A 26,123-nucleotide genomic window follows, 5' to 3' on the forward strand; every position below is an offset into this window, starting at 1 on the left:
TATGACACTACAAGATTTCCTTTAAATTAGGAAGAAAGCTGGGATGAGTGCTCTTGGCACTTTCAACTTTACAAAGAAAAGAGGCAAAGGGGTCACTGTCGGCAGATGTTTTCATTGTTTATCTAGAACCCCCAAGGAGATATGTTATTATCTATTAGAAACAATGTATGTACAAAATTAACTTACATATATTCATGGCTACCTGCATACAAACCACAATCAGCGAGAAAATATAAAGAGAAGAAATTACACTACTTATGATAGCAATAATAACACAATAAAATACCAGAAATAAGCCTAGAAGAAATACCCAGAAACTATACAAAAAAATAATGAAACTTTACTGAGAAACATACAAGAAACATGAATAACGATATGTTTTTGAAATCTGAGGGATATTCAATATCATAAACATGTTCACCTGTCCTAATCAATCTACTGATTCAATTCCAAAATAAATAAGCTTTTTAGATGGAACTTGACAAAGTGATATCAAAGTTACATGGAATAATAAATATAAGAGAATCATACTATCCTGAAAATTATGGATAGCTAACATTTAGTGGGTATTAACCATGTTCTATGCCCAATTCTACTATATGCTAGGCTCATTTAATTCTCACACAGCCCCATTAGACAGGTAACATTATTATCTCATTATTATCTTCATTTTACAGAAGCAAAAACAGCATCCTAGGGAGAAGTAATTATCTGATATGCATTCAAGCCAAGATTTGAGCCAAGCATTCCAACATCAGAGCCTGAACCCTTAGTTTTCCATTCTGCTTAGAATGAATTGGGTAGTTACAAAGCTACTGTAACAAAAATAGTTTTCCTGGCATAAGAAAAGAAAGTGAAAAGGAATCATTAAAACGATTCATTAAATGGTATCATTTTAACGATAATCAAGATTTCATGGGGCACCTGGGTCGCTCAGTTGGACAAGCATCCAATTATTTTTATTTTTTATAAACATATAATGTATTTTTATCCCCAGGAGTACAGGTCTGTGAATCACCAGGTTTACATACTTCACAGCACTCACCATAGAACATACCCTCCCCAATGTCCATAACCCCACCCCCATATCCCAAACCCCCTCCCTCCAGCAACCCTCAGTTTGTTTTGTGAGATTAAGAGTCACTTATGGTTTGCCTCCTTCCCAATCCCATCTTGTTTCATTCATTCTCCTCCTACCTCCTTAACCCCCCATGTTGCATCTCCACTTCCTCATATCAGGGAGATCATATGATAGTTGTCTTTCTCCGATTGACTTATTTTGCTAAGCATGATACCCTCTAGTTCCATCCACATAGTCGCAAATGGCAAGATTTCATTTCTTTTAATGACTGCATAGTATTCCATTATGTATATATACCACATCTTCTTTATCCATTCATCTGTTGATGGACATCTAGGTTCTTTCCATAGTTTGGCTATTGTGGACATTGCTGCTATAAACATTCAGGTGCACGTGCCCCTTTGGATCACTACGTTTGTATCTTTAGGGTAAATACCCCGTAGTGCAATTGCTGGGTCGTAGGGTAGTTCTATTTTCAACATTTTTAGGAACCTCCTAGTTGTTTTCCAGAGTGGTTGCACCAGCTTGCGTTCCCACCAACAGCGTAGGAGGGTTCCCCTTTCTCCGCATCCTCGCCAGCATCTGTCATTTCCGGACTTGTTAATTTTAGCCATTCTGACTGGTGTGAGGTGATATCTCATTGTGGTTTTGATGTGTATTTCCCTGATGCTAAGTGATGTGGAGCACTTTTTCATGTGTCTGTTGGCCATCTTGATGACTTCTTTGCAGAAATGTCTGTTCATGTCCTCTGCCCATTTCTTGATTGGATTATTTGGGTTTTGGGTGTTGAGTTAGAAAAGTTCTTTATAGATTTTGGACACTAGCCCTTTATCTGATATGTCATTTGCAAATATCTTCGCCAATTCTGTCAGTTGTCTTTTGGTTTTGTTAACTGTTTCCTTTGCTGTGCAAAAGCTTTTGATCTTGATGAAATCCCAATAGTTCATTTTTGCCCTTGCTTCTGTTGCCTTTGGCGATGTTCCTAGGAAGATGTTGCTGTGGCTGAGGTCAAAGAGGTTGCTGCCTGTGTTCTCCTCAAGGATTTTGCTGGATTCCTTTCTCACATTGAGGTCCTTTATCCATTTTGAGTCTATTTTCATGTGTGGTGTAAAGAAATGGTCCAATTTCATTTTTCTGCATGTGGCTGTCCAATTTTCCCAACACCATTTATTGAAGAGGCTGTCTTTTTTCCATTAGACATTCTTTCCTGCTTTGTCGAAGATTAGTTGACCATAGAGTTGAGGGTCTATTTCTGGGCTCTCTATTCTGTTCCATTGATCTATGTGTCTGTTTTTGTGCCAGTACCATGCTGTCTTGATGATGACAGCTTTGTAATAGAGCTTGAAGTCCGGAATTGTGATGCCACCAACTTTGGCTTTCTTTTTCAATATTCTTTTGGCTATTCGAGGTCTTTTCTGGTTCCATATAAATTTTAGGGTTATTAGTTCCATTTCTTTGAAAAAAATGGATGGTATTTTGATAGGAATTGCATTAAATATGTAGATTGCTTTAGGTAGCATAGACATTTTCACAATATTTGTTCTTCCAATCCAGGATCATGGAACATTTTTCCATTTCTTTGTGTCTTCCTCAATTTCTTTCATGAGTACTTTATAGTTTTCTGAGTATAGATTCTTAGCCTCTTTGGTGAGGTTTATTCCTAGGTATCTTATAGTTTTGGGTGCAATTGTAAATGGGATTGACTCCTTAATTTCTCTTTCTTCTGTCTTATTGTTGGTGTAGAGAAATACAACCGATTTCTGTGCATTGATTTTATGTCCTGACACTTTACTGAATTCCTGTATAAGTTCTAGCAGTTTTGGAGTGGAGTCTTTTGGGTTTTCCACATATAGTAACATATAATCTGTGAAGAGTGATAGTTTGACTTCTTCTTTGCTGATTTGGATGCCTTCAATTTCCTTTTGTTGTCTGATTGCTGAGGCTAGGTCTTCTAGTACTATATTGAATAGCAGTGGTGATAATGGACATCCCTGCCGTGTTCCTGACTTCAGCGGAAAAGCTTTCAGTTTTTCTCGATTGAGAATGATATTTGCAGTGGGTTTTTCATAGATGGCTTTGATAATATTGAGGTATGTGCCCTCTATCCCTACACTTTGAAGGTTTTGATCAGGAAGGGAAAGCATCCAATTTTAATTTCCATTCAGGTCATGATCTCCACATGGTGGGATAAGCCGTGCATCTGGCTGTCTGTTCAATGGGGAGTCTGCTTGGGATTTTCTTTCTCCTTCTCTCTCTACCCCTCCCTCAGCATGCTCTCTCTCTCTCTCTCTCAAATATATAAATAAATCTTCAAAAAAAGAAACAAACCCATAATGAAGGTTTCAGACAAATCCTTGTGAGAAACTGTTACATCCTAAATGTAGCCTTTCAGATGAGTGGAGGAAAAAAAAAATGGTCCCTAAATAAATAATATTGGGACCATGGATTACCAATTTGGAATAAATAAAAGTAAAACAACAAAGCTAAATCTTGACCTCAATTGTTACACCAAAATAAATTCCAGAGAGGTCAAAGATTTAATGCAACAATAAAATGTTGAAAGTACTGTACAAAGATACAGTTACACACACACACACACACACACACACACACACAGACACACTCTTCCAACCTACCCATCCCTCCACTGCATCTTTATGAAGCAAGTTAAATTAGAAAATGCTTTTTTCCTATTAAGTGCCAAAGAGCAATTTTTAAAAGAGATTTTATCTATCTATCTATCTATCTATCTTATCTATTTATCTATCTATGTATCTACATTGTCATTGTTTCAAATCTAGTAGTGGGTAAGGTCTTTTTAAACATAACAAAAAAAAAGAAAAAGAAAATGAAAACAATAATAGATGTAACTGTGTTGAAACTTAAATTTTCATGCCAAAAATAGTGGTAACAAGGAACAAAATGGGAAAAATTTGCAATACATATGACAAAAGAACTTCCTTAATGTATAAACGACTTTAATAAATCAATAAAAGAAAGATGAAAAGGTGAGTACCACAACAGACAACTGGACAAAGAATTTGAACACAGGGGCACCTGGGTGGCTCAGTCTGTTAAGCATCTGCCTTCAGCTTAGGTCATGATCCCACGGTCCTGGGATCAAGTCCCATATCTGTCATGTTCCCTGCTCAGAAGGAAGTCTGCTTCTCCCTTTCCCACACCCCCTACTTGCGTTCCCCCTCTCACTGTGTCTCTCTGTCAAATAAATAAATAAAATCTTTTTTAAAAAAAGAATTTGAACACAGTTCAACACAAATATAGAAATACAATTTTTTTAAGAAACATCTCTTATTGTGGAGAATTTCAAACGTATAGAAAAGTGGAGAGACTGGTGATTTGGATACCCGCCTCCTAAACCCTGCACCTATTGCCAGTTGTAATAGTCGTTGAGGCAGTAAGTCATGGCCACTCTGTGTGTTACAAACACACACACACACACACACACACACTCTCTCTCTCTCTCTCTCTCTCTCTCTTCCAACCTACCCATCCCTCCACTGCATCTTTATGAAGCAAGTTAGATTAGAAAATGCTTTTTTCCTATTAAGTGCCAAAGAGCAATTTTTAAAAGAGATTTTATCTATCTATCTATCTATCTATCTATCAGAGAGAGAGCACATGCAGGGGGAATGGCAGCCAAAGGGAGAAGCAGGATCCCCACAGATCAAGGAGCCCAATACAGGGCTTGTTTCCAGGACTCTGGGATCATGACCTGAGCTGAAGGCAGTTGCTTAACAACTGACACCCCCGCCCCCAGGATTCTCAAAGAGCAATTACTTGGGATTAATTGAGCTAAGGGTCTTGAAAGAGGGAGGAAACTGAAAAAATGTAGCTTACACTGGATACTCACTAAAAGGGGGGGAAAAAGGAGTTTTGACTGTTTTCAGCCTTCGCCACAACTGCTTGAATACCAAATCTGGCGTGAGAGTACAGGAGGCATTCTCGGACAAAACTGGTCAGAAGACTTGGGTTGAGCAGGAGTGGGGAAAGGAGTCTGAAATCAATTCTAAGTGCATTATCTGCGCTCCAAGTAGTCACAGTCCAGGGGACAGTGGTATTAGCCTGTAAACTTCTCAAGGACAGGCATCTCATCTTCTGCACAAAAGCGGTGTATCTGCCCATAGGTAATTGACAATCATGAAGAGCTAGTTCGATGGACACACCCTCCCTCAGGAAGCTGACAGACATTGACACCATCAGCCCAAAACCTCTCCGTGGCTTTATATGAAAAAAATGAAGAGCAGCTATTTAGGAAGGGCTGGGTCTCCACGGTTCCCAAGCACATGCAGAAAGGTATGCTGCCTGATATGGAGAACAGGTTTCCTGCCCAGGAACTGCCCGAGTCACTTCTTCCCCGTGATCAGCACAGTCAGTGTTTTGCCTTCCTTATAATTGTGCTCCAGGTCAGAGAGGGAGCTGGTGACTCAACAAGGTGGGACCAGCCTTCTGAGTGGACTTGAGTGGCTGTGCCAGGCATGCTATGAGGACTTTGAGATTAGGCTTTCCCTTTAAGATGAGCCGGATGAAATAGACTTGGTCCTGGATGGGCTGGACGAGAGACTTGCTGAGCCTGAATCCACAAATGTCACTTAACGGCCAACTGAGCTTCTTAATCTCCAAAATCCGTGATCATGAGCAAGGAGATTTCATTTTCTTCAGCAAATCTTGGTTCTTTAAGAACATACTCTGTAGGTATATGTGGGGAGAAAGGGCACAAGGGTTTACAAAAGTGAGTAAGGTGAAGTCTGTGCCCTTGGTGATTTTACTGTCTAGAAAGGATGGACACTGTGTGAGCAAGGCATTAGCCCCTGCAGTACTAAGTCCCACTGTATTAGGGACTTTGTATGCGTTCTCTAAGGACAATTCAAGGTCAAAAGTGCTATAAGAGTTCAGAAATATTTTGAAGCTATATTGAGGAACTAACACTGGGACTAGCACTTGAAGAATAGGAATGATTTTAACCAGGTTCAAGTGGTGAAAGCAATTGTGGGAGCGAGGATGTATTAATCAAAGTCCAAATAAGTGCTGGGCTTCTGGAATGGGACACATGCTGTCTGGCTCAGTGCACCATGTTTCCTAAAACCTAACACTGTTGGAACAGCCTCCTACTTGATCTCCCACCTCCTCTCTCTCCCTGGTGCATTCTACAAACACTATAGATCCATTTTCATAAAACCAATATTAGATTAAACCAGGACTCTACTTAATCTACTTTCTTCTAAAAGGAAGAAAGACAGGAGGGAGAAGAAGAAGGGCAGGAGAAAGGGAGGGGACCTTTCAGTGAATCTTTACTCCCCACAGAACAAAGTTCAGATTTCTTATCATCCAAAGCTTTGAGCACCTGACAGTGCCAATCGGTGCATTTTTCGCTGCGCTCCTGCCACTCCTCCTCCCAGAGCTCCCTCTGCTTCCCACACATATCGGATGTGCACTCTCCTGTGCCTTTATTCATGCTTTGTCTTCTGCCTGAAATGGCCTAGATTCTGTCAAAATCAGCTTAAGATTTTAAGATCCAGTTTAACGGATGCTTTCCCCATGAAATTCCTAGCCACTCATTCCAAATTAAGCAGTGTCTCCTCTGTGGCCTCATGGTGCAATCTGCCTTCATTCCACCATTTGTCACTTCTAATATTCGATCTGAAGTCAGGTGACCTGGGATCACACTCCAACTTTACCACTTAAAGCTGCATGGATTGGGGAACATCTATGTCTCTCAGATTTAGTTTTCCTCATATGAGATAGTTAAGATCAACTTCACAGAATTAGGAAATGATGTATGCAGAAGTACTTTATAAATCATCATACCTGTAACATTTTTATGTTTTTTTACATGTAACATTTTTAGATTTACATTTTTAAACATGAAAAAGCTAATAAGTTTCAATCCCACTAGAATGTAGGCTCCCAAAGAGGAGGGATTAAAATTTTTTTTTTATTTTAAAATAATAGTTACAAAAGAGTTGCAAAGATATATAGAGAATTCCCACATATTCTTTACCCAACTTTCCCTGCTGTTAACACCTTATCTTGTGTATTTATCACAACTAAGAAATTTGTATCGGTAAACACTATTAGAACTTGGTAGCTGACAATACTTCGTAAGAAGGGAGCGGGAAGTGATTTACTTACTTAGGAGACACCAGATGATTGGAAAGAATTAGGGAGTGAGTGGGAAATAAAATGAAGGAATGATTAAATATCTATTTCACTTTCCTTCGGGAAGCTTAACTGTGAAAGGAAGAAGAGGAGGAGGATTTTGGCCGCAAACAACAGAACGGCGAGGAAAGGTCTTATTTGAGCTCTAGGAGGAATGCCTGACCCGTGATCTCACACGCAGCACTTAACCTTTCAAGGCATTAACCTTGCTGAGACAAGGTTAATGATCTTGTTTCACGAGACTTGCTTCCCCACAAACATGAGCTCCTCAAGGGCAGCAGCCAGACCTACCTTTTACTAACATGCTCAGGGCCTCACAGAGCCAGACAATCATTCAAAAATGCTTGTTGAAGGGAGTGTTAAGTGTTGAGTAACAAGCCCTGAAGCCTACTGAGCTCGTACTGTTCACCTAACACTGTGCTCTCGCACGCCACTAGCGTTCTTCACAGTCCTGAGGTAGGTCCTATAATTACCCCATCCGGCGCAGTTAGGGGCCCAAGTCCCCAGCGGCCGGGTCTTGGAAATGGGATAACTTGTATCACTCAAATGCCATCGAGCTACAGAGCACTCTCCGTGACATGAAGTGAAAGGGGCCAGAACCAATAATTCATCCCAAGCATAAGACATTTGGAAAAAGAAGAAAAGGAAACACCTAGACTCCAGGAGTCCTCTCTGACCCTGCGTCAGAGCCGCAGCGCGCATGCGCCCAGCTTGACGTCCACAGGCCAGGCAGCGCCTTCATGGAATGTCACTACTGGCATCGCGAGATTCCGGGGCTAAGGCGACACCCGGATGGCTGAAGACGGGGTAGTGCGCGTGCTGATGACGAAAGCGGAAGTGCTGTGGCCAGAGGCGGGGCGAGAGCCCGGAGGGGCTTAGGATTGCGGAAGTTTTGTGAGAAGGGTCGGGCGGTTCTCGAAGTGCCGTGTGGTTTTGGAACAAGTTCCAGAAAGGAAGCCGCGGCTCGGGGTCCAAGAGACACCAGCCTGCGCACGTTTCGGGCAGCACCGGGCGCGACTCGACGTTGCCGCTGTTGGCTTCCTCTGCCCTCGTTCTTCTCCAGAGAACCGCCTCGATCTCCGCCATGACATCCACCTCGCCCAACCTCCAGGTATCACTGTTTTCCCGCCCCCTGGAGAGCCGGAGCTGAGGGGCGGCGCGGGGTCAGGAGTGGGGGCCGAGAAGGAGGGAGGAAGCGGCCGCGCCCCTGGTGCTGGGCGGAGGAGGGCGGCGCCAGCGCCCAGCTGCGGGCGGGAGGGTCCGGCTCCTTCCTCCAGCTTCCGGGGTCTCCCGAGCCCACCGGCTATGTGGGACTCTTCTCTCTGAGGTGGGGTTTTTTCCCTCTTTGTGAACCGAACTGGGCAGCGCTTTGGACGAGAGGCACAGACGCACCAGTCACTGTAAGAGAGAGAAAAGATCGTAATGTTTGCAAAGCACTGCCCTGAGGCAGTTGGAGGTAGTTCCCCCATCTCAAACTGGTGAAGCAAAGCGCGTCTCTTCGGGAACTATGAGGACAGTCTTAGAATTTGAGGGATCCGTGAATTCATTGAGGTGTGCATTCATGTGCACTCTACTGTGGTTCCCCAAATGTGTACAGAATCGGGGAGTGGTCTTAAGCTCATGTGTGCTCCACCTTTCCGCCCCTTCTGCAGCGAGTGCGGTGTTTGGTACATAGATCATAGATTCCTAAACTTTTAGACATAATTTTGGGGTCTCTATGGAATTCACTTAAGAAGAGAAATTTCTGAAACAGTGCCTCCCATCCCTAGATTGGATCTGAGGTTTCACATTCAGATTTCAATGTGTCTTAGCCTCGAGGGCTCCCAGTCCACTAGGTCAGTTTGGGGGAAAGATCAGTATAAAATACCTGTGTTGAATCCTTGTCCTGGTTTTGCAGTAGTTGATCAGGCATTTATGGGTGCCTGGTGCAAGATCCAAGGATAATGGAGGACCTGCTCAAACCAAGGTCATTGATCCTGAAGAAGACCACTGAAAGTAGATCTATTTAAAGAGAGCTCCAAAATTCACAAAAAGAAAAGAAAAAAAGTTGGGGGAGGAAGAAGCTTTCCTGAGACTTTTACCTTGAACATGTACCCGAAGGATTCTGAAAGTAAACATTTTATATTTCTAAAACATAATTGCCACTGTCAACTGTGACTTATTCCTTATTCTTTAGAATCAGGATTAGGTCCTATGTTGATTTTTGTGTCTTTTCCAACAGGCTTGCATTTAATAAGATGTAATAATCTCCATTTACCATTGTTTTCTTGTTTTTGTTTTTGTTTTTGTTTTGTAGCCCCATTCAGAAAGGGTCTTTTTGGTAAATGTTCTTGGTAAAAGTATTGCCTCCTTTGAATATCAAAGGCGATTTCTTTTGAAGTGCTATCTTCATTCTTGTTGGTTTGTCCGTTAACTCTTTTTATTCCACTAACTTTTCATTCGTCAAGACCTTGCATGTAATTGGGACGTTCCGCAACATGATTTTCAAACATTTACTGATACTTTTTTCCTTTTGTAATAACTGCACTTTCATTCTATATTCAGTTTGCATCATATTTGAATTGGGGCAGGTGTTCCTCAATGAATCAGAGATTGACACATATTAAAGGCATGTTGCTGGTGTTAAACAGGGAGAGGTGTTGAGTTATAATTTTATTATGGTTGGGTCATAGGTGCCCTTTCTCATTCAACCTTTTTAATGTTCTAACCTAGGAAATTTGGATGGGGAATATTCAAATAACAGATAACTTTCCACCGAACAAGGCAAGACTCTCTATAACCGGATGCTTATAATCTAATGGAGGAAAGCAGATAACAAAAAGTCAAAATTATAAAATAATAGAATTAGAGGTGAGTGTGAGAGGGCAGAAAGGAAGAATTTATCTAACTCTTTAAGGATAAATGAGAAGTGTTTCACAGAGGAGATGGTGTGAGCTTAGATAATGTGAAAGGCACTGACACTAATTGTCAGTCAGCCTGGTATTTGGTGTGATCTTATTTAATCTTCGAAACAACCATTCAGTATTACTTCAGTTTCGCAGTATAAGAAACCAAAGTTTATTAAGGTTGTGATTTTAATTAGTATTGAAGTTAGTTTTGAATCCAGGTTTATTTGCTTGTAAGTTTGAGCTTTCATTATGAAGTGACCAGAAAATAGGATGCATTTCAGGTAAAGACAAAGAATATAGACCTCGGTCAAGAAGTACAATAAACCTTGGAGAGGGTTGGAGAAATTGCAAGTAATACAGTATGCATAGAACTCAAGTTTTCTCAGTCCTAAATATGCCATTCATTTTGCTAAGTCTTAAGGAATCATAAAAGTAATATATCACCCTTGATTTCCAAAGGCTTCTATTTTGATGTGATAAGACATATAACATGGCTGATGGGGATACTGTGTGATCTTTGGAAGTATGTACCAGAGGCAGTGGAAATTTAGAGGAAGCTCAGGCTAGGCCTCCTAAAGGTGTGGGGGAGGGCTTTGCAGCAGGAAGACCATGACTTTGCTGGTGCTTGGAGAAGCTGGAGCCTTAACAGGAACATAGTGGGATAGTAATGTTCCAAGTGGAGAGATCTACTTTGTTTACACTGTAAACAAAGGCCTGAAGTCTGAGCTGTGTGGGTTGTCCCACTAGTTTGGGATGACGGGGACTAAGTGTATACGGTGGGAGGACAGGCCTGGTTAGGCCACGGAAAGGTGTGTGCCACATGGAGATGACTGGTTCTCATCCTGCTGTAGGTGGAGAATCAGAAGGAAATATGCTCAGGTTTTTGATTTAGAAAGAAATACCATCTGTGTACAGGGGACAGCTTGATTGGTAGCAGGCCTGGAAACAGGGAGACCACAGTTAGGAAGGCAGAGTTCTGTGTGACGGGAGATGGTGAGGGCCAGAGTAGTGTAGTACCTGTTAAAGAAGGAGGATTGATCAGAGACAGATTGAAGAGGAAGAACAGTCAGGCTTGGCTCTGCATTTAAAAAGAGGGACAGGAGGAGTCTGGATTTTCTCTCAGATCCTTGGGTTGAATGGGGAGGAATTGGTTCTGGGATTACAAGAAGAGGAACATACTTGGGGGCAGCTATTGTTGAACTTTTTGAGTTTGAAATGCGTTTGGGGACAACCGAGTGGAAATGTTCAGTGAGTGGTTGGATATAGATCCAACTCTTTAGTTGGATATCTTGACCTAGAAGAGAGGGAGCCAGGCTGGAAACAAGGGTTTGAGAGTGAATAGTGTACAGATGGTAGCAGAGGTTGTGGGCATTCTGGAGAGTTCATGGAATAAGAGAAAACAAACAGATAGAAACTCTGGAATAGTGGCATTTAAGCAGAGAGAAAAGGGAGTCTAAAAAAAAAATTCATTATATAATCCAGAGTAAAACCAAGAGAGAATGGTGCCATGGAGGCCGAAGGTGGAGGAGGCCACGTCCAGGTGTCTCTTAGGAGGGTTAAATGCTGTGGGGAGAGAGTTAGGTAAGTGTGAGACATGATAGTCCAGCAGGAAGCATTGCCATGGAGAAATCAAGGATTCATGATGAACTTGGAGTTCTTTTGGCGGTTTTACTATGGAGGTGAAAAGAGGAGTAAGGTAGTAACTAGAGAGAAACCTAGGAACTCAGGAGGGCCAGTGTGTTTTAGTTTGTGTTTCGGAGATACGAGTCTGAAGTAGGACTAACATACATGTTTATGCTAAAGAACCCCCCCCCCCAAAAAAAAAAAAAAAGATGGGAGAGAGCAGTAGAGTGGCACATAACTGATAGGGTGAATCTCAGGAAGGAAGGTGGGGGTGGTCTTCAGAGCATAGGGAAAAGACAGCATTGACAGAGGAAAATACCCAGTGGAGGGAAATTGTTAGTGATTATAGAGGTAGAATAACCAAAAGGAAGAAGGCTTTGAGAAAGCAGTCAGGGATTTTTTTCATTTGCTCAACAATTTTATTAAGTACCCAGTTTGTGCCAGGCTCTGTTCCAGGCTCTGGGCCTGGCGCAGCGCTGCAGGTGAGGTCCCTGTGCTCATGGAGCTCACCTATTAAAGGAGATAGGCGGTGCGTGAGGATCCCCAGATAACAGTAACCACAGTGATGGGATGGGGTGCGGGAGAGCTGAAAGCAGGGATGGAGCGAGTCCAGCCTCTGAAGTAGATTGGGGGGACGTCTCTGAGGACTTGGCATTTGCTGTGTGACTGAAAAGGAGACTGTCGGGCACCCGTGGGGGAAGAACAGGGAAGGCATTCTAGGCAGAGGGATCAACGCTGCACAGGCTGCCTGCGTGAAGGCAGACTAACGGGTTTGAGAAGCAGTCCAGAAGGAACCAGGGCCCGGGTCGTCGAAGGCCTTGTACACCATGACCCGGCAGTGGGAGTCCATCAAAGGGGGCGGCCCTTCTCTGGTTGCGGGAAGGACTTGAGGGTGGTCAGCGGGCTCACTACTGAGGCTCGGTGGTAGTTTTGACACATGCCCTAGTGGACTGAGCGAGGATAGTAGCGAAGGAAATGGTCAGGATGAAGAATGATTGCACTGCAGAACCATGCACGAACAGTTTGAATTCAGATGAAAAGTGCTAACAGAAACAAGGGTGAAGTGGGCTATTCAGCAAGGAAAAAACAGACGCATACTCTCAAATTGTCATGTTTGATTAAAGGTTTAGCTTTAGCATGTAGCTATTTACATTTAAATTTAACTCAAAATGTAAAACTCAGTCACGCTAGCCACAGGTGCTCAGAAGCCGTAGATAGTGGCTTGCATTTTGGACATTTTGGACAGCGCAGGAGTCACGTCCATCATAGAAAGGCTGGTTGAAAGTCATCAGTACCATATTTGGTGCTAGATGATTAAGTACTGAGTGTAAGAGTTTTCCTTTAATCATCACTGTGGTGCCAGAAAGACGATGATCTGCGAATGAGGAGAGTATGTAGCTGCAGAGGGGAGTGGCGCAGTCACTGAGAATAGTAGGAGAAAATTGTAGCTTGATTAAGGAAGAACTTACTTCCTCTGTGTGGTGTAGCCACGGAGTCTTCTGCATCCATTTTTAAATGACCAGGGGCACCAGACCACTGGGTAACCAAGTGTATGAGTCTTGTGACTCTGCCCTTTTTATCCTGCCTGGCTTACCAAGCTTTTGACTGTTTAGCTTCAAATTGGGGCTATTTGATCTATGAAATCAGTACTACTGCATCTTCTCAGTGCTAAAACACCAGTTCCTGTTTCTGCCCTCCTGCTGCAGCAGACCGAAGGCCTCTTCCTCCCATGTACATCAATCTGCAGCCCGTAGTAGCTGCTTCAAAATATAATATTCTCGTGTGATTGGTTTGGGATTGTTTGAATGATGTATTTTTTCTTCTCTTAATTATGTGCTTATTTTTGCTGTAGGATCACCATGATCCTTTTTTCTACTAGCTTTTACTCCTGTTGACTATGGTTTTACTACCTGGATGAATCCAGGTGGAATGTTTTAATCAGCCATGCTTGTTCTTAGATGTATGTATATGTTTTTAAGTATTAAAAATAGATTTTTAGTGAAAATTGTATTTTGTGATAACCACAGGTTCATGTGCAGTTGTGAGAAGTAATACAGAGAGATCCTATGTACCCTTCACCCATTGCCTGCAGTGGTAGCATCTCATAAAACTACAGAACAGTATCGTAACCCAGATATTGACGTTGATGCATTCCACCAGTCTTACTCAGATTTTCCAGTTTTACTTGTAATCGTGTATATATTTCGTTAAAGATTTTATTTATTTGAGAGAGTGTGTGCGCATAAGTGGGGGAACAGCAGGGAGAGGGAGAAGCAGACTCTGAACTGAGCAGGGAGCTGGACCTGATGCAGGGCTCTATCCCAGGACCCTGGGATCATGACCTGTGCCAAAGGCAGATGCTTAACTGACTTAGCCACCCAGGCACCCCATTGTGTGTGTGTGTTGAGATCTGTCACACGGGTCAGTTTCTTCTCCCGGTTGTGATACAGAATATAGTTCTCTCCAGGGGCTCCTGGGTGGCTCAGTGGATTAAGCAACTGCCTTCAGCTCAGGTCACGATCGTGGAGTCCCAGGATCGAGTTCTGCATTGGGCTCTCCACTCAGCGGGGAGTCGGCTTCTCCCTCTTGACTCTCGCTTCCCTCTCATGCCCTCTCTCTCAGTCTGTCTCAAATATTTAAAACAAAAGAAGAAGAAGAATAGTTCTATGCACAGGGATCTTTCCTGTAGCTGTTTTAGAACCATAATCACCATTCTTTCTCTTCCCCTGTCCTGCATTCCTGTTTCCTGACATACTAATATGCCCTCCATCTCTAGTTTTGTCATTCTGAGAAGGTTGTAGAAATAGACTCGTAGAATATGTAACCTTTTGGAATTTCTTCTTTTCACTTAGCAAAAGTCTCTCAAGAGTTATTCATGTCCTTTGGATCAAGGTCATTCCTTTTCATTGCTGAGTAGTACTCCATGCTGTGGGTGCATCAGAGTTTAACCGCTCTGTGCTTGAAGGACATCTGGAATGTTCATGTATAAAGTTTTGTGTGAACACAAGTTTTCATTTCTCTGGGATAAATACCCAAGAGTATAGATGCTGGTTGTATGGTAGCTGCATGTTTACATGTGTAAACAACAAACCAGTTCCCAGAGTGGCTGTACCATTTTACATCCTACCAGCAATGTGTAAGTGATCGGTTCTCTGTATCCTTACCACCATTTGGTATTCTTGTCACTATTTTTTTTTTTTAATTTTTGCCATGCTGATGTTTTGAGATGTCTCATAGCGGTTTTAATTTGCCTTTCTCTAGTGGCTAATGATTGTAAACGTCTTTTCATGTGCTAATTTGCCATCAGTATTACCTCTTTGATGGAAGGTCTGTTCTTATCTTCAGCTGATTTCCTACTTGAATTCTGTTGAGTTTTGGGAGTTCTTCCTGTGTTCTAAATAGTAGTCTTCCTTTCTGAAATATGTAGTTTGCAAATATTTCCCCCAATCTCTAGCTTTTCTTTTTCATCCTTTTAACAGAATTTTTTTCCAGACCAAAAGTTTTTTGATTTGATAAGGTCCAATTTATCATTTTTCTTTAATTTCTGTGGTTTTTTTTTTGAAGTATGGTTGACATATGACATTTCTTTCAGGTGTACAATATGATTCATTATTTGTATATATTGTGAGATAATCACTATAATAAGTCTGTTAATTAACGTCTCTTACCTTTCTTTGTTACAAAAATGGCTCCCTTTTGATGAGAACTTTTAAGACTTAATCCCTTAATAACTTTTTAGTATGCAATGCAGTATTATTAATGGTAATCACCATACTATCTATTACATCCTTATGACTTACTTATTTTATAATGAGAAGTTTGTATCCTGCGACTCCCTTCAACTATTTCACTTTTCTCCACAACTTTAAACTACCAGTCTGTTCTCTGTTTCTGTGAGCTTGGGGTTTTATGTTTGTGGATTTTTTGTTTAGATTTCACACGTAAGTGAGAGCATATGGTATTTATCTTTCTCTGACTTATTTCATTTACTGTAATGCCCTCAAGTCTATTCTTATTGTCACACTGCCAAGATTTCCCCTTTTTATGGTTGAATAATATTCTTTTGTGTGTGTGTGTGTGTGTGTGTGTGTGTGTGTGTATATATATGTATATATATATTCCATACTTACATTCTGTGAACATATAGGTTCTTTCCATATCTCGGCTATTTTAAATAATGCTGCAGTGAACTTTGGAGTGCATATATCTTTTTGGGTTCGTGTTTTCATTTTCTCTGGGTAATACGCGGGTGAAATTGCTGAATCATATGGTAGTTCCATTTTTAATTTTTTGAGGAACATCCATAGTGTTTTCTGTAGTGGCTGCACCAATTACAGTCTCGGCAATAGTGAACAAGCGTTCCCTTTTCTTCCCGTCCTCACCAACACTTGCTGTTTTTTGTTTTATTGACAATAGCCATTCTGACAGTTGTGTATTGATAGCTCATTATAGTTCTGATTTGCATTTCCTGATGATTAGTCATGTTGAATGCCGTATCATATACCTGTTGGGCATCTGTTACCTCTTCGGAAAAATATCTGTTCAGATCTTCTACCCTTTTTTTTTAATTGGGTTGCTTGGTTCTTTTGCTGTTGAGTTATATGAGTTCTTTGTATATTTTGGATATTAACCCTTTAGCAGATACACGATTTGCAAATATTTTCTACCATTCAGTAGGTCACCTTTTCATTTTGTTGATGGTTTCCTTTGCTGTGCAGAAGCTTTTTGGTTTGATGTGATCACACCTGTTTATTTTTGCTTTTATTGCCTTTGCTTTCATTTATCAAATCCAAAAAATCATCACCAAGACCAGAGTCCAGACTGACTTGCCTATATTTTCTTTAGGGATTTTTATGGTTTCGGGTCTTAAGTTCCCATCTTTCATCCATTCTGAGTTCATTTTCATGGATGGTGTAAGACAGCAGTCCACTTTCATTCTTTTGCATATTGCTGTCCACTTTTCCCAACACCATATCTTTTTAAAGATTTACTTATTTACTTTGGAGAGAGAGAGCACAAGCAGGAGGGGCAGCGGGAGAGAGAGAGAGAGAGAAAGAGAGAATCCCAGGCAGACTCTTCGTGGAGCACAGGGCACATCTTAGGGCCCAATCCCATGACCCTGAGGTCAAAACCCAAGACAAAAGCAAGAGTCAGACACCCCGACCAACTGCACCAGCCCGTCATCACACCATTTACTGAAGAAACTGTCCTTTTCTTTTTGGATATCCTTGGCTCTTGTTTGGTAAATTAATTGACCACATATGTGTGTGGGTTTATTTCTGAGCTTTCTGTTCTGTTCCATTGATATATGGGTCTGTTTTTATGCCAATACCATATTGTTCTTACTTATATATATATTGTGCTTTTCGGTATGTAGTCTAAGAACCCTTTGCCTGGCCCTCAATGGTAAAAATTTTGTTTTTTTCCTAAAGATTTTATAGTCCCACATTTTATATTTAAGTCCATTATCCTTTATGAGTTAATTTTTTTTCCCCAAAATTAAATATGCTAGAAGTCCAGGTACAGCATAGCTCAGCTGTGTTCTAGCTCAGAGTTTTACCAGGCTGACATCAAGGTGTCTGCAGGGCTGCATTTTTGCTTATTTGTTTGTTTCTGAAGGCTCTAGGGACGGATGTGTCTGCTTCTAAACACAGGTTGTTGGCAGATTTCAGTTTCATGTGTTTGTCAAACTGAGATTCTTTTTCTCTGTTGTCAGCTGAGGGTGATTCTCCCCTTAAAGAAGTTACCTGCATACTCTGACCCATTGCCACTTTCTTCTTCCATCCTTTGTGGTTTGTTGAATTTTCATCCTGCTTCTGTTCTTTCTGACCTTTCCTTCCGCCTCTTATCTTCTACTTTCAACCAGAGAAAATTCTCTGCTTTTAAAAGCATACTTGATTTTTTAAGAAGTTCTTATTTAAATTCCAGTTAGTTAACATACAATGTAATACTAGTTTTGGGTGAAAAATATAGTGAATTGATTTTTATACAGAGTAGTTTAGGTCAAGATTCTGTCTCTGGGCACCTGGGTACCTGAGTCAGGTTAGGTCTGAGTCTTGGTTTCAGCTCAGGTCTTGATCTCAGGGTTGTGAGTTCAAGCCCCATGTCAGGTGCCATGCTGGGTGTGGAGCCTGCTTTTTTTTTTTTTTTTTTTAAAGGATTCTCTTCTGTGTCTTTTTTTTTTTTTTCTTATAGATGTCTAATTGCTCCAGCACTGTTTCTTCTACCATTAACTTGCTTTTGCATATTGGTGTGGATCTATTTTAGAAGGTTTTTGGTTTTGGTTTTTTGGGGGGTTTTTGATTCTACAAAAGCTCATGTTCATTATAGGCATCTTTATAGGTGTGAAAAGGTAGAAAAAGAAAAAGTTGAGTCTTATCAAAGATAGCCTCTGTTAAATTGTCTTTCCATCATTTTCCGGTGTTATTTTTGTTTTTGCTGTTTCAAATAGTAGAACTCATGCTACCTACAAAAATTGTGTTGTGCCTTTTTAAAAAATTCTATTATAAACATATTTTCTATATTACTGTGAATGTTTTTAAAATACTGTTTTAATGATCCTGTAATAACTTATTGTGTGGTGTCTTTTGCTGCTTAAAATTCCAGTTTTCATGTTTTGTTATGTTTTTGTTTTTGTTTTTTAAAGATTTTATTTATTTATTTGACAGAGAGAGATCACAAGTAGGCAGAGAGGCAGGCAGAGAGAGAGAGAGGAGGAAGCAGGCCCCCTGCTGAGCAGAGAGCCTGATGCGGGACTCGATCCCAGGACCCTGAGATCATGACCTGAGCCGAAGGCAGTGGCTTAACCCACTGAGCCACCCAGGTGCCGCTGTTTTGTTGTTTTAAAAGACCCCTCTTGTTACTATCTTAGTTCAGTAAACCTTTTAGATAATTACTGGATTAAAAGATTGGGTATTCCAGATTCTTGCTATTTCATTGCCTCATTGCTTCTGAAGGGGTTTTTTACCATTTATATTTTACTAATTGTTACGTATGTTATCTGTAACAGCACTGGAGTTTTGAGAATTTCCCTGAATGATTTTAACATGAATTTTCATACATCCAGTTATTCCTTACTAGCTCTAAGCTTAACTTATGTTGAATGAAAATTATGTGAGAATCTTAGTGATTGGTACTGGATGAAGTAGACATCAGGGGTGCTTGGGTCGCTTTAAGCAGCTGCCTTCGGCTCAGGTCATGATCCCAGGGTGCTGGGATCGAGCCCCACATTGGGCTTCCTGCTCCATGGGAAGCCTGCTTCTTGCCCTCCCACTCCCTCTGCTTGTGTTCCCTCTGTCGCTGCCTATCTCTCTCTCTCTCTGTCAAATAAATAAATAAAATCTTAAAGAAAAATAAAGATTCCTGGGGGGAAAAAAGTAGAAATCAGGTAGCATTTACCCATATAATAAATGTAGTTTACATTTTATAAATGATTACTATTTATAATAACATGCAGTTGAGAGTAGGGAAAATAGATTGGTTTGTTTTAAAGTTTCTTTTATTAAAAAAAAAAACTTACAGTATGCTTATTTACTTCAAAGTTTTGTGATTTTGATGGTATGATTTTGCCTCACTTCAAACAGAAAGCAATAGATCTTGCTGGCAAAGCAGCTCAGGAAGACAAAGCCGGGAACTATGAGGAAGCGCTTCAACTCTACCAACATGCCGTTCAGTATTTTCTTCATGTAGTTAAATGTAAGGTCATAGTTTGCTTTTTATTTCAAAATGTTAAAGGCAAAGATTATTATATTTTATTTATAAAAATTGAAATACAATGCTAGAAAATTGTAAACTATCCATTTGCAAAAAAATGCCCATAGCTTGTTAATAATTTTTAAATATTCAGCAAAAAAATGTGCACAGTTATCATAGTTACTGTTACTTTATATACCTAAACATGTTAAAATACCACAGTCAATGCAAATAGTTTTATTTATTTATTTATATTTTTTTTTATTGGTAATATACTCCGATTATGTATGAACCTCACATTTTCTAAGTATCTCTGAACATGCTCTTAAGTACCTTTAAAAAAGATATGTTGGGAGACATTTTATTCATATATCTTTTAAGTATGTATTGCATATTTCCTATATGCCTGGTATCATAGGCACTGGGATACAGCAATGAGAAGAAAAGGGGTAAAAAAACACTGCCTTCGTTGATCTTAAACCTAATGCTGAGCATTTAAAAAGTGTCTTTCTTATAGTTATTTATAAATAACAGTTTTAGCATTTGGATAATTTAGAATTTTCTTTTGAGCTTCTCCATTTCATTTTGAGGTTTTTGTGTCAAATAAAAGTGAAACTGAGAATGAATCATAACATAAGGTATGTGGGTCTAGTCCCATGCACTGCACAGCCTGCTGAAGTCTGCTTTTGAAATGGCTCTCACAGAGGTCTTTATATAGTCCAATTACGGTATTAGTGGTACATGTACTTTATGGGATTCCTATCATTTTTTTTGGCTATAAAATAGTTTGTGTAGACATTAATGAAAATGGTTAATATTACTTCTGTTTGTCTTATCATTCATTTTGTATGAGATAAGCAGCTCTCAACTATCTGCACAAAATGTAATGGGAAGATTAAAACCGTCAGAATATTAAATAATTTCTTCTTATTATTTAGCATTAACTTAAACTATCCTAGTGTCTTGCTCAGATCTCTTTTCTGACTGAGATCCACTGTTGGCCCCAAGCTATACTGGAGGAAGCAGAGAAGAGTCGATGAGTGTTGGTTATGTTGAGCTCGAGATACTCTTCCTCCCTCCCACAAACTACATTGTTCTTGTCTCAAAATTGTGTCTAAGTTTAAACCTTTCTGTTTAAATCTAGAATACTAATAGAAAAATCTCTCTTATTTCCCTCTAATAGATGAAGCGCAGGGCGATAAAGCCAAGCAGAGTATCAGGGCAAAGTGTACAGAATATCTCGATAGAGCAGAAAAACTAAAGGAGTACCTGAAAAAGAAAGAGAAAAATCCACAGAAACCAGTGAAAGAGGGACAGCCGAGTCCAGCTGACGAGAAGGGGTATGTATTTTAGAGTGTTATATTTTATATCTAATTAAAAGAAAAAATTATATTTAATTTGTGAAATCAGTTTCTTTTGTTTAAACGAGGTGTTGGCAATCCATGACTTATAGGCCAAATCTGACCTGCTGCTTCTTTTTGTAAATAGTTTTATGGTAACATAGTCTCTGACATCTAAAGAATGAGACTCTGGGGTGGGGTTATCTGGCCTGGTTGGGTTTGAAGGCAGGAGGGTCTGGTTCACGTTAGAGGTTGTGATACTCCTACTTCCTGGGATGCATGGCACAAGGCACTTAGACAACCCTCTGTGGTCACAGGGAATGGAGTGTCTTTTGAAGGCAGTGTTCGGTGTTCCAGAGGCCATTTTGAAGGACATAGGAGTGGGAAGAACTACAGTTGACTACATGTGAGAGTTTGAAATGAATTACAAGCTCAAGATTTTATATTCTCTGTTCAAGACATGTTAGGGAACTAGGAAGTTCCTGTGACACCAAACAATATTTTTATCTTCTGTACCTACAGCATTGACATAGCAAAAATCAGGCCCTAGCTGATCTTAACGGATTGTTGAATTTCAACGTAGAGTCAACTTTAGGGTTTCTTATATGAAGGTTGAGCTATTTAATGGAAGACTGGGTCTCCAAAATTAAAATGAAACTATTGGGAAAAGTTTCGTAAACCTCGAGTGCCTGGAACCCCCGACTCTTCCTAAGACTCCCTTGCCAGCAGAAATGTCCTCTTCTCTCTGTGAGTTGAGGCTTTCTGGTCTTGCTTGAAGACCCTGTAGTTTCCACTTTTGAGGTGGCTACCTAGCAGGGGGATACCAATTCTGTATTGACTAGCAGTACCCACCTTGGCTAAGCAAAAAGGAAATTAGTAAAGAGTATTGACCTTACAGATTCGGGGTGGGGGCAGGGACTCAAGCGTGGGTTCCATGTTGTTAGGAGAAATGCCCACTTCTGCCAGGGTTGTTCCAGTAGGGATCCCACTGCTGCCAGTGCCCCTGTTGAGGCTTCTGATGCCTGGCAGGGACCACAGGACCTCTGCCACAGCTCTCTCAGCAGGCCAGGGCTTTCGCTCAAAGGTAGGATCTCTTTGCATGCAGCTGCCACCTCAGTTGCTTGCCTCCACCTTCTTGGTTTGGTCTCATGGGGAGCCCTAGCGCAAGGAAGCCCAGAAAGGGCAACTTTTTAGAAGTACTTAGAAGTATTGTAGAAGAAAGCATGGTAGAACAAGGTTGGAGTGGATGTCAGGTCAATCAGTGGGCAGTCTCTACCTAACCCATCACCCTGCCATTCTGTGATGAATAAGCCAGTCCCATTTTGGGGAAAAATTCTATCAAGCTTTTAAATCTCCCTTTATGTGTTATATGTAAAAAATGGTGTAGTGCCATATTTTTTGCTTTATCACCTTTTCATTCAAGGTTGTGTTATAAACAGCTCAGTAAACTATTTCTACAACATTAGTTTTAAGATTGCAATGTAGTCTGTCATATGCTACATTCCATAACTGAACATACCTTATTTCTAGTTTTTTCCCTTTTGGGAACGGTGGGGACATGATTATCCTTGTAGTCAAATCTTTGAACTTCTTCTAAATTAATTTTTCAGAAAAAATTCTCAGATATGAAATATCTGGGTTGATAAACTCGTCTTTTGGTCTCAGTTTATTTTCATTGATAGCTTCAACTGTTCTTTGGAACCCCCAGACTAAGGATTATAGACCTTCATACCTTAAATAATTAAGATTCTGGGTTTTTCTGTCCTGGTTATGGCTTCTTGTTCTGATACGTAGTTTGCCCAGTTTGGTGTTTTCATGTTGTTCACAGCTCTCCTGTAATTCATCTTAAGTCTTCTGTGGAATGCAGTGTGGGGGCATGCGTTTATGAATTTGTACATACATAGGTATGTCATGGGAATTTGGAGCTGGTTCCTGACTTCATTCTGGTCTTTTTGCCCCTTTCCTGTTCATGATTCCATACTGATGGATAATGTGCCTGCTTAATATACTCTTAAAAGTAATTTTTTTAAAAAGCATAACTTTTAATGTGAATGTCTTATTTTGTCACTTAAGTCACAAATATTTCAGATTAATTTTTCCTTCATTTTTGCCTTATTTTGATAGCAATGAGTGATCATTTGAATATATTAAATTCTTTTTATTAGGAATGACAGTGATGGGGAAGGAGAATCTGATGATCCTGAAAAAAAGAAACTACAGAATCAACTTCAAGGTTGCTTTAGATTTCATTTTTTAAATTTACTATCTTATTTTTTTTAAAAAAACCTCATAGTGAATTGTTACTTGAATTGTTTTCTTCCCCCTGTATTCAAATGAGGTTCAAGAACTGGCTTTGGTTCCCAGTGGTCACATGCTGACTTCGTTTGTCCATTTTCATAGGATTTGCTCTGTAGGGTCTCTATTAGGTTGGTTTTTCCCATGTAGTAAAAATACTGTTCAGCTTTATATGTGCCTTAAAAAACCTGTCAGTCAACTTCCTCTTTTTTCATTTTGTCTTATTTGCCCCCTTTAAGAGAAGGTAGCATTTACACTACTAGCACATTATAAAATCTGACAGTTCTAAAATTTCCAAATTGTCAGGGGAACAGAATGAATTGGGGCTCATACTTGGTTTTTATTGCTTTCGCTGAAGCTGCACTGATGGTTTACTTCATGTTCTCAGACTTTTCTCATCTGTATTTTATCCTGTTTCAGTGTTGCAACTTACATTTATCTCTTCCAGCTTTCTGTTTTTACCTCCCATGCCTCTAAAACCCTTTCATTCTGTGCTTGTAGGATAGTGGCATGATGAGAGACATGGATTTTGGTTCCATTCTGACCTGGAGTCCCTCTAGGGCCTGCTGCAGAAAAGCTGTCTGATGTTGAGCCGATTCCCGAGCCTCTCAGAATAGAAGACCCCAGCTCTAAAATGGGAATCACTGATACCTTCTTTTCTGGGCAGTTAGAAAATTATGACAGTATAAAAACTGCCAATGTTAGATCCTACAAATTTTAGGGCCTCAGTCAACGGTGGTAGCTGTTTGTATCTGCAACAGCACCTGTTTAATTGCTGGCTGTGTACTGAGGTTTAATTTTTTTTTTGATACGTTAACTGATGACTTTAGGGGTTGAATTTTAAATATTTTGTTAATTTGAATCTTGCCAAATAGAATGCATAACTGGGAAGGATTTCTGTTATAGAAGCACAGCCTGGGTTAGTGAATGGTGAATATACCTAGCTTGGCCAGTCCTTTAATCTTGCTGTACTAACTATTATTATTATTCTATTATTGGTTTTACCAGCTCCATTGGGATATATAGGAGAATACTATAAGGTTAATGTCTTGAAAGTACTACAGTTAGTAAGGATAATTTAGAAACGAGAACTTCAAAGGTGAATAAAATCCAGAAGGAAAAGCTGAGTTTCTGCTGCCACACCGCCATGGCCTGCAGCAGTGTGGGTGCACGCTTCGTACTCAGTGAGTTTTGCTGGGCGACCCAGTGGTCTGTGCCAAGTGGCCTTATTTTGATTGTAAGGCAAAGGTGTTTTTTTCTGCCCCTTTGGTTTTGTTTCCCTCTCTCCCCTGCAGAGTAAAAACTGGAGTGAGTCTTTAGTTTTGGAAAAGATACCAGCCAGCTTTTAATAGGGAATTTTTCTTTAAATCAGTAATGATGAGACCAGAGATATACAAAAATACAAAGGCTGAAAATATTTAAATGAGGAAGTTCATTTGGAATTTCAGGGTAGAGTATGAAAGGACTCCTAGCCTTTCATATCTCAGAGTCCTTTTTTCATCTTTTCATTTTATAGTTTGCTCATGGATTTCACTGTATAATATCCTCTTTTGGATCTTTCCTCTTTTTATCTGAAAGCATTTTAAATCTTTTACTTCTGTTTTGAATTATGACTTTAAGTGTAGTATTTGATTATTAAAGAATACATGATTTGAATTTTCTCTTAACTGTTGATGCTCAGTGACTTTGTTGAGATTTAATCAAAGACTGGTTAAATTTATTTAATTGGAAACAAATCATATAGCCTTTACTCCTAATAATCGCTCTCCCTTTTTTAAATTACTACTTTTTTTTAACGATTTATTTATTTATTTGGCAGAGATCACAAGTAGGCAGAGAGGCAGTCGGGGTGGGAGGGGCGGGAAGCAGGTTCTCCGCTGAGCAGAGAACCCGATGTGGGGCTCTATCCTAGGACCCTGGGATCATGACCCGAGCTCAAGGCAAAGGCTTTAACCCACTGAGCCACCCAGGCGCCCCTAAGTACTACTTTTATTAATATTACTTATATCTAAATAATCTTTTGTCAGTAAACAGATCAAAGTGACCTTTAAACTTTGAAAAGTATTAGTTAAATGTGAAGATAAGTTTTAGCATATTTGGAAAATTCATACTTAGATAAAACTTTAGTTGACCAGATGCTGCTTATAGAGAAAGTAAATTGACTTTTTTAACCATTACAAAATCCTATTGGGTGATGTAAATATTTCCTCATGTAAGGTTACTAAACTGAATGGAACATAGAAAAGAAAAAGTGAAAAAGTGAATTCGCTTTAATTTATACTTAATGTGAACTTTTAGAATGCAGGAAGTTTTTATGGTTTCATTTCATTTTTTTTAATACTTTATTTTTTTAAGTAATCTCTACACCCAATGTGAGGCTCAGAATTACAACCCTGAGGTCAAGAGTCATATGCTCCTCTGTCTGAGCCAGGCAGGGATTTCATTTAATTTTAATCTATAGCTAAAGGTTTTCATAATTTAACTATGTTGTATAATATAATTACTCTTATAATAATAAATGATCTTTCGTAGCAAGAAGAAATACCCACAAAACTAGTTTCATCAGTAATCAGTGAATTGTGTAGGTGGTGATGTTTTGATATACTTAAAACAATTACACATCACCTTAGAACCAGCTTTTGGGAAAGCTTTTGTTAAGAGAGGATTCAAAACTTTTGCCAATAAGCTGTATTAGAAGAAACCTTTTATGGACTCACTGTGACAATTTCTGTTGCTTCTGAATATATTATATTGAAAAACTAAATCACTTAGATAACCTTTTAAATGTACAAAACTTTCAAGTAGGTCCGTTTAGAGGCCCAAAAGAAAATTTGGCAAATCTCAGGGAAGTAGTGCAGATCGGAGCTCACTGTCCCACTGTCCCTGTCTCCTCCGCCATCCCCTCCCTCCATTCCTCCCTACGGTTTATCTTTCCATCCATCTGCCCGTCTGTGTGTCTGTCACTGGTTAAAGTTCTTTAGGTATCTTTTCCTTTTGGTGCTTAAGGAGAGCATTAGATCACTGGGT

At 39.9% G+C, this 26,123-nt stretch overlaps 1 protein-coding gene and 1 long non-coding RNA gene across 4 annotated transcripts in view; one reads left to right on the plus strand and one right to left on the minus strand.

The window, feature by feature from the left end:
• Positions 1-324: 324 nt before the first annotated feature.
• Positions 325-8,010, minus strand: LOC131811779 (uncharacterized). Its single transcript, XR_009346112.1, has 2 exons — positions 7,550-8,010; positions 325-5,788 (listed from the first exon to the last, which is right to left on the minus strand). It is a non-coding gene; the product is annotated as an uncharacterized LOC131811779 (long non-coding RNA).
• Positions 8,011-8,092: 82 nt separating this feature from the next.
• VPS4B (vacuolar protein sorting 4 homolog B) overlaps positions 8,093-26,123 on the plus strand; it is a 33,225-nt gene continuing 15,194 nt past the window's right edge. For all 3 annotated transcript variants that reach the window (XR_009346109.1, XM_059140584.1, XM_059140583.1), the window contains exons 1-4: positions 8,093-8,369; positions 19,353-19,464; positions 20,645-20,801; positions 22,967-23,034. Coding sequence is in view for 2 of the 3 variants with exons in the window: in XM_059140584.1 (XP_058996567.1) it covers positions 8,343-8,369; positions 19,353-19,464; positions 20,645-20,801; positions 22,967-23,034 (364 nt within the window). In the remaining variant the exon portion in view is untranslated. The remainder of the gene's footprint in view (positions 8,370-19,352; positions 19,465-20,644; positions 20,802-22,966; positions 23,035-26,123) is intronic.

Source organism: Mustela lutreola, chromosome 11 (genome assembly GCF_030435805.1).
Source record: "Mustela lutreola isolate mMusLut2 chromosome 11, mMusLut2.pri, whole genome shotgun sequence".
Classification (NCBI taxonomy): Eukaryota; Metazoa; Chordata; class Mammalia; order Carnivora; family Mustelidae; genus Mustela; species Mustela lutreola.